Source organism: Spermophilus citellus, assembly GCF_964194105.1.
Source record: "Spermophilus citellus genome assembly, chromosome: 2".
Lineage (NCBI taxonomy): Eukaryota > Metazoa > Chordata > Mammalia > Rodentia > Sciuridae > Spermophilus > Spermophilus citellus.
This window is the reverse complement of record NC_138183.1, coordinates 227,893,182-227,908,556: the sequence shown is the minus strand read 5'-3', so window position 1 is coordinate 227,908,556 and position 15,375 is coordinate 227,893,182. Positions and strand designations below refer to the sequence as shown.

General features: G+C 39.2%; 1 protein-coding gene across 1 annotated transcript in view; it reads right to left on the bottom strand.

The window, feature by feature from the left end:
• The window catches only part of TRIM44 (tripartite motif containing 44), a 112,160-nt gene extending 99,896 nt beyond the window's left edge, over nt 1-12,264 (bottom strand). The window contains exon 1 of the mRNA XM_081273184.1: nt 11,212-12,264. Coding sequence (XP_081129310.1) covers nt 11,212-11,877 — 666 coding nt within the window. The 5' untranslated portion in view covers nt 11,878-12,264. The remainder of the gene's footprint in view (nt 1-11,211) is intronic.
• Nucleotides 12,265-15,375: the final 3,111 nt, after the last annotated feature.

Here is a 15,375-nt window from a genome sequence, read left to right as displayed (position 1 = left end):
AATACCATTACTGAAGTTAAAAACAAATTACTAACTGATTAAAAGAAAACTAGCTAAACACATCTGAAGTGAGTTTAATATATAATTAAATGTTCAATAAGAATCATCTAGCATACTAGAGTATACATCAAAGTCATTGCCATGTGCTTATTTGCTATAAATTATGGATTAAGCCTTTAATATATTTGGAGTATTTTGTTTTTTCATTCTTGATTAGTTCTGAAATCTAAAAAAGGTATCAACTTTTACTCATCCCCACAATGCCATGTTGGCTTAATCCCTATCACAATGATACATATATACATACATACACATTTACACACACATGTAGTAGGATCCATCTCTCTAGGGCCAGGACTTCTCTATATTCCCTGTATCAGGGCTAAAGCTTTTGTTTCAGGTTCTTTGTCTATACTCTCCTTTTCTGAGAGGTCCATGAACATCTGTACTCCTTCCTACCACAAGTTTAGTCCCTGTTTTGGATATTAAAACAACCAATAGGAGTTAAGTGCATGAAACTGGGTTGTCATCCCAAATTGAACTGGGTACACTAATGGACAGGCAGACAGGGAAAACTCCATGTAGTATGTTGTGGTTAAAAGGTTGGTGTCAAAGGTATACAGTCCTTTATCCCCAGAGGAACCCAATACATCAGCAACCTTACTCTGAAAATCAATTGTGTAACTGTATAAAATGCCTCTCAATTCATTCTATTTAATTGGAAGGTCAAGGAAGAGAAAAAGGAGATCACTGGAGTCTTGGGAGAAAAAGCATGAAAAACCTGTACCTTTTCTCTAAAGGTGGGCTGTTCAAACCCTAGGCTAAGCTCTGCCAATTTCCAACTGTATGATCCTGGACAAGTATCTGACCTCTCTTATGCCTCAGTTTCCTCTTATGTAAAATAGATATAATAGAAGAATGCACATTTGGGGTTGTCATGAGGATTACAAAAGTTAATATATACAAAGCACTTAAAAAGTGCCTGCACACGATAGTATACAGGTGCTAGCTAGTTATATTATTTTTAAAGAGAGAGAGAGAGAGAGAAAGAACTTTTTAATATTTATTTTTCAGTTTTTCAGTGGACATAACATCTTTATTTTATTTTTATGTGGCGCTGAGGATCAAACCCAGTGCCCTGCACATGCCAGGCAAGCGCGTTACCGCTTGAGCCACATCCCCAGCCCAAGTAATATTATTTTTAATCACTATTCCTGAATTTGGCTGTGCTAAAAGAAAATAAAAGTGAATGAGGGAAAAGCAAAGATAAATTTTCAGACTAGTGCAAGAGACACTAGCTGATCACTATTCACAGGATACCACAGAAAAAGAGGGTCAGAAATTTCAGAACCTGAGAAGATCCCCTATCTCTCAGACATTGACAGTAAAAAGTCATGTTAATTGTATGGACCCTTACTACTGTGGTGGTCTTTCTAAAAATTTACAACTCGGCATGTAGCACACGCCTATAATCACAGTGACTGGGAGGCTGAGGCAAGAGGATCACAATTTCAAGACCAGCCTCAGCAACTTAGTGAGACTCTGCAACTTGACAAGAGCCTGTCACAAAAATTAAAAAAAAAAAAAATTAGAAAAGAGCTGAGGATGTAACTCAGTGGTAAAGCACACCTGGGTTCAATCCCCAGAACCAAAACATAATAATTAATAACCCTGAAGACACGGGGACTAAACATAATGTGATATCCTATGTGAACTCCTAGAACAGAAAAAGGACCCTGGGGTAAACTAAGGAAATATGAGTATATTATGAACTATGGTTAATAATGTATCAATACTGGTTCATTAACCGTAACAAATGTATCACATTAAAGTAAGATGTTAATAATAGGGGAAACAACATTCAGCATATAGGAATTCTCTTAAGCTATCTGTATAATTTTGCTGAAAATTAAAAAAACAATACTAAAAGTTAGAAGTTTATTTAAATATACACACATATCCCTGGGCCCCATCTTGAGAGATTTTGATTTGATTGGCTAGGATGAAACTAATCACAGTTACTCTTTAAACAACCCCCACCCACAAGTGATTCAAATGTGGAGTCAAGACAGAGAAACAGTTTACTTTGCAGACCTCACCTCCTATTCCTCTTTCACTCCACTTTATCCTATAATAGCTTTCTTGCTGCCCTCCCAACACCAAAGTTCATCTCTCTAGACTTCACATTCACCCTCCTTTCTGCCTTAACCTCTTTTCTCCCAGGCCTTTAAAAAATTTCTTAGATTACAAAATATAATGTTAAGAGTTAAGGTTGATGAAAGGGCTCAGTGGTAGAGCACCTGCCTGGGTTCAAGCCCCAGCCAAGGGGGGAAAAAAAAAAAGATTGTAGAAGAGTCCAAACACTTAACAAGACACAATTATGGTGTGCTAAAAGAAAATAAAAGTGAATGAGGGAAAGGCAAAGAGACATTTTCAGACTAGTGTAAGAGACACTATCTGATCACTATTCACAGGATACCACAGAAAAAAGGGTATCCTACTCCACCTAACCTTGCAGAGGCCCTGTAGTCTCTCTAATAAAGTTCCATCACTGTTAATATCAAATCCCCTGAAAAATGTAACTGAAAAATGGATCTCCATAAGCACAGATTCAGCCATAGAGTATTTCTATTTGTGCTAACACTGCATTACAATTGCTAGAACAATGTCAATCTCTCACTTCCAAAGCCAAATAATCCCTTCTAGGAAGTTTATGAACCAAACCAATTGTCTCTGCTATGACTTTGTAAGCACCACTGAATGATAACACAATAGAAGGTTTTCCTGATCTCTGCAAGATTTCATACTTCAGGTCTCTGCCCAAATACTATATGGTCAGAGATGCCCTCCATACCCACCACACCACTGACTCTTTCATAACCATGACTTATTTTTTTTGTAGTACATATCATCATCCAAAACTACTTCACCCACACTAGAGTGTAAACTCTAAAAAATTAGGGCACTGCCTGTCCTGTTCATTTCTAAGACAGAACAGGTTAAGAAAACGCATTCTGAACGTTAGGCTAAAGTGGGAGTCCCAGAGAACCATTTAGGAGTGGCTCCAACTAATGATACCAAGCCATCTCCTTTACCTTAATTTTTTTTTTCTTATTTTGAATAAAAAGACACTTGTCAAACTACTGTGTAGCCAATTCATGCTCTTATTAAAAAGTGTACTATATCCTTTCAGAAAATTAGAAGAAATAAAAATATATAAATAGGTACACTATAGTACACCTCTAACCTTCTTTTCCCTACCACAGGCACCACTGACCACTATGGGATACAACATGGCATCCCTTCACCTTCAGCCCATCTGGAGTCAGTTGTTCTGAGCATATACCTATTATCCTTCCAACCATCCTGCTACCGCTCCCAGTACCCCCTCAATTACTCCACTTCCCCCTACAGTTGTTCCCAATATCACTTACCTATTTCTCCCCAAATATGACTTAAAGGCAAACTCAAAGGCAAGAGGGTATGGCTTCCAAACCTTTGAAATTGTTCATAGCAAGGCCATGTTAAGAACTCTTCAGATGCTATATACCTGCTGAATTATGCCAACCACTTCTCCCTTTGCCATTTTCTAAGACTCTTCCTTTTCTTCAGATTATTTTAGGGTGAACTAGACAAGTGTTTTTCAAACCACAGGACATGATCATAGTGTGCCATGAAATCAATGTAGTGGGAGGATCTAGAATTTTGAACACAACAGAAATACAACACATCATAGGCAGCCAAGTAAACAGTGTTCCATTTGAATTATCTAACGGGTATATCATATGTGTGCATACAAGTATGAACAAGGTCACAATTAAAATACATTTTGCCTAATGTTGATTATATTCAAAATAATTTTTAAAACTACTGATCAAGAGGCTGGGGGTGTATGTAGCTCAGTGGTACAGTGCTTGCCTAGCATGCCCAAAGCCTTGGGTTCAATCTCTAGCACCACAAAAAGAAAGGAAAAAAAAAAAAAAAAAGAACCTACTGGTCAAGAGTACTGATTAACTATACTTTTGCTGCAACAAAAAATTCAATAAATGTACCTCTAAATGTTAATTCCCTTCACAATATGAGAACTTCCAAATCAGGAAATCTATAAATTAGATGAAGTTCCTTTGTCTCAATGACCAGGAGCCAGAGATTATAAAGTAAGGGAAACCTGCATATTTGAGTTGAGAAATCATGATCAAGATGAGTGACAAGTATGCTGTGTAACTATTTTTCTAGTGTAAAGCTAGAGTCCAGGCTCAGTTCAATATTAGGCCCACAAAATTCTCCAGAGACTAAATCCAATGGAGTTGAACTGCAATATAGCAAAGACAAGGAGAAAAGCAAAACAGTGTTTCAGTGATGAAGGGTTGAGCCTCTTCAGGGTGTTCACCTCTATCTATTTGGCCTAAGCAGGCTGCTTCTATACCTATTCTCCTCTTGATGTACAATAATTCTGGTTTTCTTCCCATTCTGGTATACTGTTACGTTTGTTTTTTTCCTAAATATCAGCAAGCCTCAGCAAAAATGTGGCCTTATACCACCAATACCAGTCATTCACAGCCTGATTCAGTGCTGAGGTATTAAAACATGAATTGTACAAATTCCTCCCAACTCTAAATTTACATGTTTAAATAGCTTCTTCATATTAATAATAATAACTACTAATACTCATGGAGGGCTAAAAATGGTATAGTCTCTTATCACCTGTAGGTTATGTCATTCTCACACACACACACACAAAAAAAATGTATTTTATTTCTTATATCCATTTTAGACATGTGGAAACACAGTCAAACTGTTACATACCTTGTCCAAGGTCAAAAAGTAAGATGCAGAGCTAGGATATTTCCCATACCTTTCTAATTCCATTTTATGCTTAATTTTTTAAATTTATAATACACAAATTTCTGCTTATTTTTTCTTCTCTATTTACCTCTAATTCAATGAAACCTCCAGCAGAAGTAGGGACGTCTTCCACTTTGTTCACTGCTATATCCCCAATTTTAGAGTACTACTCTCAGCTAATGTATAATACTTATTGGACAAACGAATGAATGCAGTAAAACAACAATCTTCTTTTACCTGTCATCACAATGAGTCGCTTTTAATAATCCAAAAGACTTACTCTCTGGCTAACAGCAAATATGCATTTCATTTAAAATATTTTAAACCAGAGGAGAACTGAAACAAAAGTTGCAATTAAGCTCCCACTATGTTCAAATCTTTATTGATTCAGAATGATCAGTCCCTCCCCAGTCTTAGTCCCTCCCCCACATCCTAGAGAGCAAATGATGTGCCCTTTCTGAAGAGAAAGAGAAAAAAAATAGTTATATGAGTTATATAGAAAAAAATATATGTGAAGCCCTAGGTTCAATTCTTAGTATGTGTACAAACACACACAGGAAATAAAATAAAAAACAAAGAAAAAAATTATTACTTGTCTCTAAAAGTTCTTTTAAACACAATGTCTGGCATTAAATGAAAAATTATGAGACACGAAAAGAATCAGCAAAATATGACATATAATCAAGGAGAAGACTCAAAAAGATCTAGAAACAGATTTCTGAAAAGTAACCAAATCAATGTTGTAATGTTGAAAAGCATGGTATCTTAATTTAATGAATACATAATCAAGTATTTGCATCTGCAAGGGAGGGAGGGAAGTTGGGAGGAATAAATCTTTGGAGTGATTTCTAGGAAACAGTGCTAAAAAGCACAAAACGGTATCTAATATTCTTTCAAAAAACCCATAATTATAGTTTCACCAAAGAGAAAATATTAGTCAAATCTGAATTAAGAAACATGCTACAAAATACTTGGCTAACACTCTCAAAACTAATAAGATCATCAAAAATTTTTAAATGTAATGTGAGGTCTTGGATAGGATCCTGAAATAGAACTCATCAGGGAAAAATTGGTGAAATTCAATAAAATCTATAGTTTAGTTAGTAATAATGTTCCAATGTTAGAATAAACAGTTACAAGAAGTAGCCCTAGATCTGAAGATATTTATTAGTTCCCAGAAAATGGACTGCATTTGTCTGGGAGTGAAGGTAAGGTGGGAGGGGAGGAAGTGGTAAAAGAAAGCAAAGCTTATGGCCAGCTTGGACTGGAACATTTAAAGGAGATCCTTTTCATAATAGACTTGAGACTCTCCACCTTTCCAACCCTTGTCAAAGAGTAAAATCCAGAGTAAAGGCAAACTAAAAGTAAATTTGCCATTATCTGAACCTCCAAGAACTGGAGGGAGTATTTTGAAGCTGTACAAAATAGAGAAGGAATGAGAATAAAAGAAAAATCTTAAAAGAGACTGTAACCCTGGGAAGGCCCTCCTGAAAATCTGGCCCAAGAAACCTCTAAAAATTAATTTTAGTTTAAGGGAGTTCTGCAGAAGTTGTATTCTCAGGCCTCAGCTTTAAAAGCAAGCCAAAATCTTCTATTGACAAATATAGCTTCATTCAAGTCTTCAAGAGCCTCCACAGTTTTTGGTGTTTTGTTTTGGTACTGGGGATTGAACCTAGGGGCACTTTACTACATTCCCAGTACTTTTTTATTTTGAGACAGTTTCACTATGTTGCTGAGAGTCTTGCTAAGTCACTGAGGCTGTCCTCAAACTTGCTATCCTCCTACCTCAGTTTCCTGAGTTGCTGGAATTATAGACATATGCCACCATATCCTGCCCCAAAAAATAATATTTTAAAGACAACTCAGTTACTCAGTCAAGCATAAAAGGTGTGTGTGTGTGTGTGTGTGAGAGAGAGAGAGAGAGAGAGAGAGAGAGAGAGAGAGAGAGAGAAATAATTTCAAAGAAAAAAATCAAAAACACCAGCAGATAGAGCTCTATAAATGCTTCACATATTGGAATTATCAGAGGCAGATTACAAATCAACATGCCTACTGCTCTTAAAAGAAACAGAGGATAGCTACATATGAGAAAAGAATGGTCCTGATTGGGCTGGGAATTTAGCTAAGTGATAGAGCACTTGCCTAGCATGCTGTAGGCCCAGGGCCTGATCCCCAGCAGAGGAAGGGAGGAAGGAAGGGAGGGAGGGAGAGAAAAGAAGGTCCAGATAACATCCATGGTTAGTTCTATCAAACTTTTAGGAAGAAATACCCAATCTTACAAAAATACTTCTAGAACATTAAGAGAACAGGACATGTCAAAAATATTATACCCTGTTTCAGACTATGAGGCCAGCATATCCTTGACAACAAAATCTCATGAGAACAGTACAAAAAAAGAACAACTGCCAGGGGCTTTGGCACCCACCTGTAATCCTAGTGAGCAGGAGGATCACAAGTTCCAGGCCAGCCTCTAAGACATAATTAGGCCCTACGCCCCTCTGAGGTCAATCCCCAGCATCCCCCCTCAACAAAAATTACAGGCAATCTGATAAATATAATGAAAAAGAAATACTGTATAAATTATTAATAAACCAAATACAAAAACATAGTGATACTTCATCATAACCAAGTTGGGTCAAATATATCCCAGAAATGCAAAGTTGATTTAATTATAAAACATACAAACATGAAGAGATGAAAATAAGGCCATATACATATGTACACACCTCTATTTACAAAACAAACAAACAAGCAAAAAAATAAAAAAACCCGAGAAGCAAAGAATTAATAAAAATGGTTACCAGCTAGTAGAAGAAGCAAAGAACAGAGGCTTCAGAGATATATGAACATATTTCTGATTTTTAATTTAATCAATCACAAAAAGTAAATCAATTAATTCATCACATCAACACAGATCATTCCAACAAATGCAGAAAAATAGCTTGATATTCAATATCTAAGAAATATCTAAGAAAAACTTAGCAAACTAGGACTAAAAGAGAATCTTCTTAATCTGATGAAACATATCTATTAAAAACTGTAAAATATATCATACTTCAAATAAATTATTAGGATATGTAAGAGAATTTAGCAGATAGCTTAATATAAAAACCAATATGGAGGCCAGACACAGTATCGCACACCTGTAATCCCAATAGTTCAGAAGGCTGAGACAGGAGGATGGCAAGTTCAAAGCCAGCTTCAGCAATTTAGTGAGTTCCTAAGTAATTTAGTGAGATCCTGTCTCTAAATAAAATACAAAATAAGGCTGGGAATGTGACTCAGTGGTCGAGTGTCCTGGAGTTCAATCCCTGGTACGAAGAAAAAAAAAAAACTCAATATGGAAAATATAATCAAATTCCTATACGTAATTAAAAAGCAAAAATTAAAAACATTTTTACAATATAAAATTATGAAATATATAAAATAAACTTCACAAAGGATCTTTTAGGAAAACTATAACTAAAGCAATAAAACCTAAATAAATGGACCACAAGACTTTTTATTGTAATGGTATTAATTCTCCTTATATTGGTTTATAAATTCAATACAATACCCAAAAAATACCTCCAAAAAATCTTGAAAAAAATTTTTTATAGGGCTGGTGTTGTGGCTCAGCAGTAGAGTGCTCGCCTAGGATGTGCAAGGCCCTGGGTTCGATCCTCGGCAACATATAAAAATAAATAAATAAATAAAATAAAGGTATTGTGTGCAACTACAACTAATAAACAAATATTTTTTTAAAATATAGCATAATTCTACAAAATGTAAAGAATAAGACTGGCTGAAACACTTGTAGAAGAACAAAGTAGAAGGACCTGCTCCACCAGATATTAAAAACTATGGTAATTGAGAAAACATCTTGTTCACAGAGAAATATACTATAACAGTATGGAAAAGAAGAGTCAAGATACATGCTCACAAACACTTGATATATGAGATGGCATAGTAGATCAGCATATAAAGGGCATTTTTTTTTTTTCTGGCAGTGCTGGGGTGTTCTACCTCTGAGTTAAAATCCCAGGCTTGTTTTAAATTTTTTGTTTTTTGAAACAAGGTCCAGCTAAGTTGCCCTGGCTGGCCTTGAACTTACAAATCTCCTGCCTTAGCCTTGGAAGTCACTGGGATTACAGGCATACCACACACACCTGGCAAAAGGTGTTCTTTTTCAATAAATGCTGTTAGAGCAACTGGTTATCTGTATGGGGGGCAAAAAATGAAACGGACCCCTACTTTCACTAAAAAAAATCATTACTAAGTGGAATAAGATCAAAAAAGCACAAACCATAAAGTATTGATAAATTATAGCTTGTTAAAATCTTCATTCAAGAACTTAAAAAAAAAACACAAATTAGAAGATATTTGAAACCCATATAAAACAACAAAGAAGTCAAGAACAAATACATGGAAAATTCCTATAAATTAATGAGGAAAAAAAAGATACACACTCCATTAGAAAATGTGCAAAAGATCTGATGGGGTACTTCACGAAAAGAGGAAATACAAAAGATACTCAAAGTCATAAGTAACCAGGAAAATGCAAATAAAAACTACAATAAGATACCATTCATTAAATGCCCATAAAATTGACAAAAATGAAAAACTCTAACAGCAAGTCGTGGTGAAAATATACAGCAAGAGGAACTCATACTCTTCATGAAGGTGCAAACTGGTACGACCACTTTAGAAAACAGTTGGTAGCATCTAATATTACTGAAGATAGGCATAATCTGTGACCCAGCAATTTCACTCCCAGATTCATAATCTATTTAAAAACACAAGTAACCATATACCATGACACATAAACAAGAATGTTTATATTAACATTGTAACAGTCCAAAGCTTCAAGAATATTCATCTATGACAGAATAAGTAACTTGTAGCATACTCATAAAATAGACTTCAATACAGCAATGGAAATGAATCACACTCAATGGATGAATCTTGCATTTAAAAACTGAAGCAAAACCCAAAAGAATATATAATAAAAACATACCAATAGTGTCAAGTTCAAATAAATTTAGGAATGCATATATACATGGTATAAGTATAAAGATAAGCAAGGAAACTACCCCAAAGTCAGGATAGTGGTTACCTATGGGGGAGAGAGATGGTTGTAACTGGAAAAGTGTATAAGTGATGTCAACATTGCTAGTAATATTCTACTTCTTACCTGGGTGGAAGTTATATCACTATTTGCTCTATAATTGTTACTGTGCATGTTTTTACATACTTTCTGAATGTGTACTTTACAATAATAATAGCAATAATAAAGGAAAATGTCAATACAAGGGATTTTCATTATCAAAATATGTTATCCAGCTAGGTGCAATGGCATATGCCTGCAATCCCAGACTCAGGAGACTGAGGCAGGAGGATCACAAGTTAGAGGCCTGCCTCAGCAACTTAGCAAGACCCTCATCAAAGTTCTGTCTCAAAATTAAAAAATTAAAATATTGGGGGTGTGGCTCTTAGTAAAACTCCCCTTGATGCAATTCCCAGTACCAAAAAAATTTTTTGTTATCTCAATGCTAGCAACTGTAAGGTTGCTTAGGGAGCAAAAGTTGTCATAATATGACATTTACTAATGTACTGATCACTTAATGCTGATCACACAAACTTCTCAACTTGATTAACATCAGTTTCTCTTGCTTGTTGAGAGCATCCAAAATACAAATACATTTGCAAATTCATTTTTTCAACAAATATTTACTAAATTCTACTACTTGCAAAACACTGTTCTTAGAGTACCAGCAAAGTCCAAGGTAAGTAAAAGCCCAGACAGATAACCTGAGAACCTTCATTTCTACCCCCATTTGGCCTTGGCCCTCTTACACTCCTACCAAGTTTCACACATGAAGAACCAAAAAGCAGCATCCAAGACTCACATCAAGTAATTATGAAAATCACTACCCTAGGGAGTATTCCTTGTAGAGGAATCACTGCTTGGATTTATTTGACAAAATCATGGTTTCCTGTTTTTAAGGAAGCAGAGATCCCTCTATCAAAAACTCTCCGTCAAGGCACTAGTTTTGACAATGATGGTGCTTTGGAGACTGACCAAAGTGGGAGTCAAAAACTTTTAAGGAATGCTTTGCCTGGGATCCAGAGACAAGAGGCTTGTAATTTTTCAGAAATTATACACTAGATTTCATGTGTACACATATGTTTTTTCAGGTTAATGGCCATACCTTCAAGTGATTCTCAAAGTTGTTCAACCAAAAAAGGGTGAATAAGAACAGCTCCCAGGAAGTTGAATAGTCTAGCTTTTGAGGGACAAGTCAATGTAGTCACTGCGAGGTCATCTGAATTGAAACCCACCTGTCCTGACCCCTAGGCCTCTGCTCTTCAATACCCAGTACTTACTCTCAATTCTTCGAAGGCTTCATCTAGAGTGGAGAGCTGGTGGCCCTGGTGAGCCCCAATGACTGGACACAGGACACAGATGAGCTGCCTATCTTCCTGGCAATACGTGCTCAAATCCAGCCCATGGTCTGGACACTTCCTCTTGGCCACTCTCTCGGCTTCCATTTCTATTTCTGGGTCGAATTCGCTTTCTGCCTCTGTTTCCCCTTCTGCCTCCGACTCTCCTTCTTGGTTGTCTTCCTCGGCCTCGCTCTCTTGCTCATCCTCCATTTCTTCCTCACTGTCCTCGTCACTCTCTTCGTCGCTCTCGTCCTCGCTCTCTTCCTCCGACTCGCTCTCTTCCTCCGACTCACTGTCCTCCTCCGACTCGCTCTCTTCCCCCGCCTCGCTTTCTACCTCCCCGTCCTGCTCCACCTTGGCCCCGACCTCTTCCTTCCCGGCCCCCTCCCCGCCGGCTCGCGAGGTCCAGGCCTGGGCGCCATGGATGTACTCTGCCAGGTGGTGACTGAGGAACTTCTCCTTGTGCGCCTCGGCGTGGCGGCGACAGTAGCAGAAGCCGCATTCTCGGCACACTTCCTCGGCCCCCGGAGCCTCGTCGGGCTCGCACTCGTCACACGTGCCGTCGTGAGGCAGCTCCTCGAAGGCCGCGCCCACTCCGGAGGCCATGTGGGTGCTGTGACGCGGCCGAGGCCTCCGGGCCCGCGGGCTCGCCGCCTCCCCTCGGCGCGGCCTCCTCTCTTCCCTTCCCCCGGCACCGGGGTCCCCTCCTCGGGAGTCGCCACTCGGCTGGGCCGCGTGGCGTCCGGGAGCGGGGCTTGGGGCCGCGGCCGCCCTCGCCGGGCCGCGAGCTCAAGGCCTCCTCGCCGGCTCGGCCTCCTCACGCGGCGCGGCGCTGCGCAGCGCTTCCTCTGCTGCCGGCACTTCCGGCGCGGCCGCTCGCGCCCCGTCGGCCCCCGCGCTGCGCCGCGCCGCTGCTCGACCTCCGCTGCCCGGGGAGATCGCGGCCGCCGCCGGCCCGCACCGCCCCGGTTCCACTTTCCTCTCACCGTCAGGCGACCTCCTTTCACTTCCTGAGTCACTTAAAGTGGCAACGGCCCTTTTCTGCTTTTCCCGCGGGGCTCAGCTCCGCCACTCGGGATCGTAGCATCCCCGGCAAAACGAGGATGGATGCAGTCTCCCGCTCGCTGCGGGGGCGGACGTTGGGCCCCGCCTCCCCCGCTCCCTCCCTGGAGGTGTCAGTCTTCCCCATAAACCTCCTCTAGTCTGGGGTCCGGGTGGACTTCGGTCTTTCAGCTGCTAGGCACAGTCCCAAGTGTTCTACGAGGTGCCAGGATCCTGTTGTTTACCATACTGAAACTGACCTCTCAGGATTTCCACCGGCCCCAGAAGGCCTATGTTTGTTCGCTCTCCTAGGCCCAGGGAATCTCAGAGTCAGGCTGTGCAAGCAAACGTTTCCCATCCTAAGCGGACTGAGCTTCGTCTGTTTGCAAAGTCTATTTGCATTCCTGCCTCCTAGGAGTCCAGACCCTTCCTCCCCCCCCCCCCCCCCCCCCCCCGCCAGAGCCTAACTTGGGTTAGACTGAAATATCCAGAATATTTGTCCAGTGAGAGTTCCAGTCTGACTCCTTCACTCCTTTATGGAAGGAGCCCCTCTGGATTCACATTAGGTTCCAAGAGAAAGGATTAAAGTGCCAAATCTTTGCATAACCCTTTAAAAGACTGGTGTTAGAAGACTTATTGCCCAGGGCTCCCAAATCCTAGGACCACTACTGAATCAGCATTGTGGTCACACTCAAGTTAATTCATCATTTTGTTTTCCATCTTAAAAAAAAATGAACTTTGCAAAGTCGAACAATAGTAACACCTATCTCATGGGTTATTGTAAAGATGCCTGCACTGTTGGATGTTTTTAAGCTTTAAATATTACTTTTGCACAAATTATAGTTAGTGCTGAAAATGGCCCTTTAGAGGAGGTTTTGAAATGTATTTTAAATATATAGGGTACTTTTGTCTGGCTGCTTGTATTTAAACCACATTGATGTCTTTTCATTCACAGAAAAGTTTTTTTTTTTTTTTTTTTTTTTTTTGGTATTGAGAGAGGAGAGGAAAAGGGCCTTTTTACATAGGGGAGGGAATATGGTTGATAACAATGAAAGGGGTTGGAATGGTGTCAGTTTTCCATTGATTTCCTTAGATAATTTTAAGCTAGAATTTCCAGATGATCTTCATAAAAATACTAGGGTACAAGGAGTGTCTCCATGGATAATGTATGGTTAATCTTTGAGCAATTTTGTTAGATGTTTATTTTTTAGAAACTTTGTTTTAAACCTCAGAACAATTCTAAAGAATTCTGAAGAGCATTAGGTTTGTTTTGTTCCAATTTCTTATAGTTCTTTTTTCCTTCAGTTCATTTCTCTGAAAATTATTTCTGTGTCTGCATTGGAAACAAGGATTGATGCACCATTCTGAAAACAAAATGCAATCAATGCCAACTCAAACACCAACATTAGTATATTTAGTGAATAGTGTTTCTTACCTGGTTATTTCCACCTCCTTCCCTAGCGAAACAGGAAGCAATTTAGCCTTTAAAAACATGTTATTGCATTTAGGAATCTTTTTCCATTGAAAAAAATGGTGGGTTTTTTTTTTTTGTTTGTTTGTTTTTGTTTTGTTTTGTTTTTGGTTTTTGAGACAGGGTCTCATTATTTTGTTCAGGCTAGCCTTGAACTCCTGGGCTCAAGGAATCCTCTTACTTCAGCCTCCCAAAGGCTGGGACTCTGGAAATATGAGTATGTGCCACCTCACTTGGCTGAAACTATTTTTTCAATGTCTTTAAAGGACATTTGTGTATTTAGGATCTTTGGTGAGAGGAGGGAGAGGCTTGTTGTTATCATTATTATTATTTCTTCTTAATCATAACCTGACAGAGTTAAAATGTAATACTGTGCAGTTCAGTATCTGACACTTTACAATCTTTGTTTGAGCCCTGTGAAGACAGGGTTTGTGAGGCAGAAGCTGATGAAATTATTAGAAAGGGTTTTCATAAAGTTTTCATAGTGTGCCAGTGTCAATGAGGTGGATCTTCTGTACCCCTCTACATGTAAATCAGAACCATTCAATTCCCTCTAGATTTGGAAGCTTTGGAAACATCCAGAGATAGACCCCTTGCATAGAAAATTTTCTCAGAATGTAGCAGTTTAAAACAAAATATTATCTCACACAGTTTCTGTGGTCCAGAAATCTGGGAGTAGTTCAACTGGGTATCTCTGTGTTTTAGTCAGCTTTTTCACCACTGTGAGTAAAGGAACTGGCCAGAACAACTATAGACGAGGAAAAATTTATTTGAGGGCTCACAGTTTCAGAGGTTTTAGTTCATAGAAGCTGGATCCTTTCCTCCGGGCTCGAGGTGAGGCTGAACATCATGGAGGAAGAGTGTGGCAGAGGGAAGCAGTTCATATGGTGATCAGAAAGCAGAGAGAGAAGTCTCCACTTGCCAGATACAAATATATACCTGAAATCCATGCCCCCAATTCCCACCTCCTCCAGCCAGACCCTACACTTCAGTTATTACTCAATTAATCCCTATCACGGGGTTAATTCACTGATTGGGTTAAGACTCTCACAACAAGATCATTTCTCTTCTAAACCTTCTTGCATTGTCTTACATGTATGTGAGCATTTGTGGCACATTTCACGTCCAAACCACAACACTCTGGCTTAGATCTCTCAAGAGATTTTAGTAAAGCGGTTGACTGGGCCATAGTTTCCTGAAGGCTAACCTATAAATATAGGATATGCTACCAATGTGGTTCATACACGTGCTGTAGGCAGGGGGCTTCACCACCTCCTTCAGTACTGTTGATTGTCCTAGTGACATAACAGTTGAATTCTCCCAAAGCCCTGGATGCAAGAGAGGACAAGATGGAAGATGCTATGTCCTATATGACCTAAACTCCGAAATTACACACCATCATTTCCAACACAGCTTATTGGTTGCCAAGATCAGCTCTATCCAGTGTGGGAAGAAATTACACAAGGGCACAAATACCAAGAGGTACAGAATCTTTGGAGCCACCTTTGCGGCTAGACACCACAGTCTGCCCTTTGATCTCCAACGATTCATGTGTCTCTTAAAGCAATTACTTTCACTTCCCAAAGACCCAA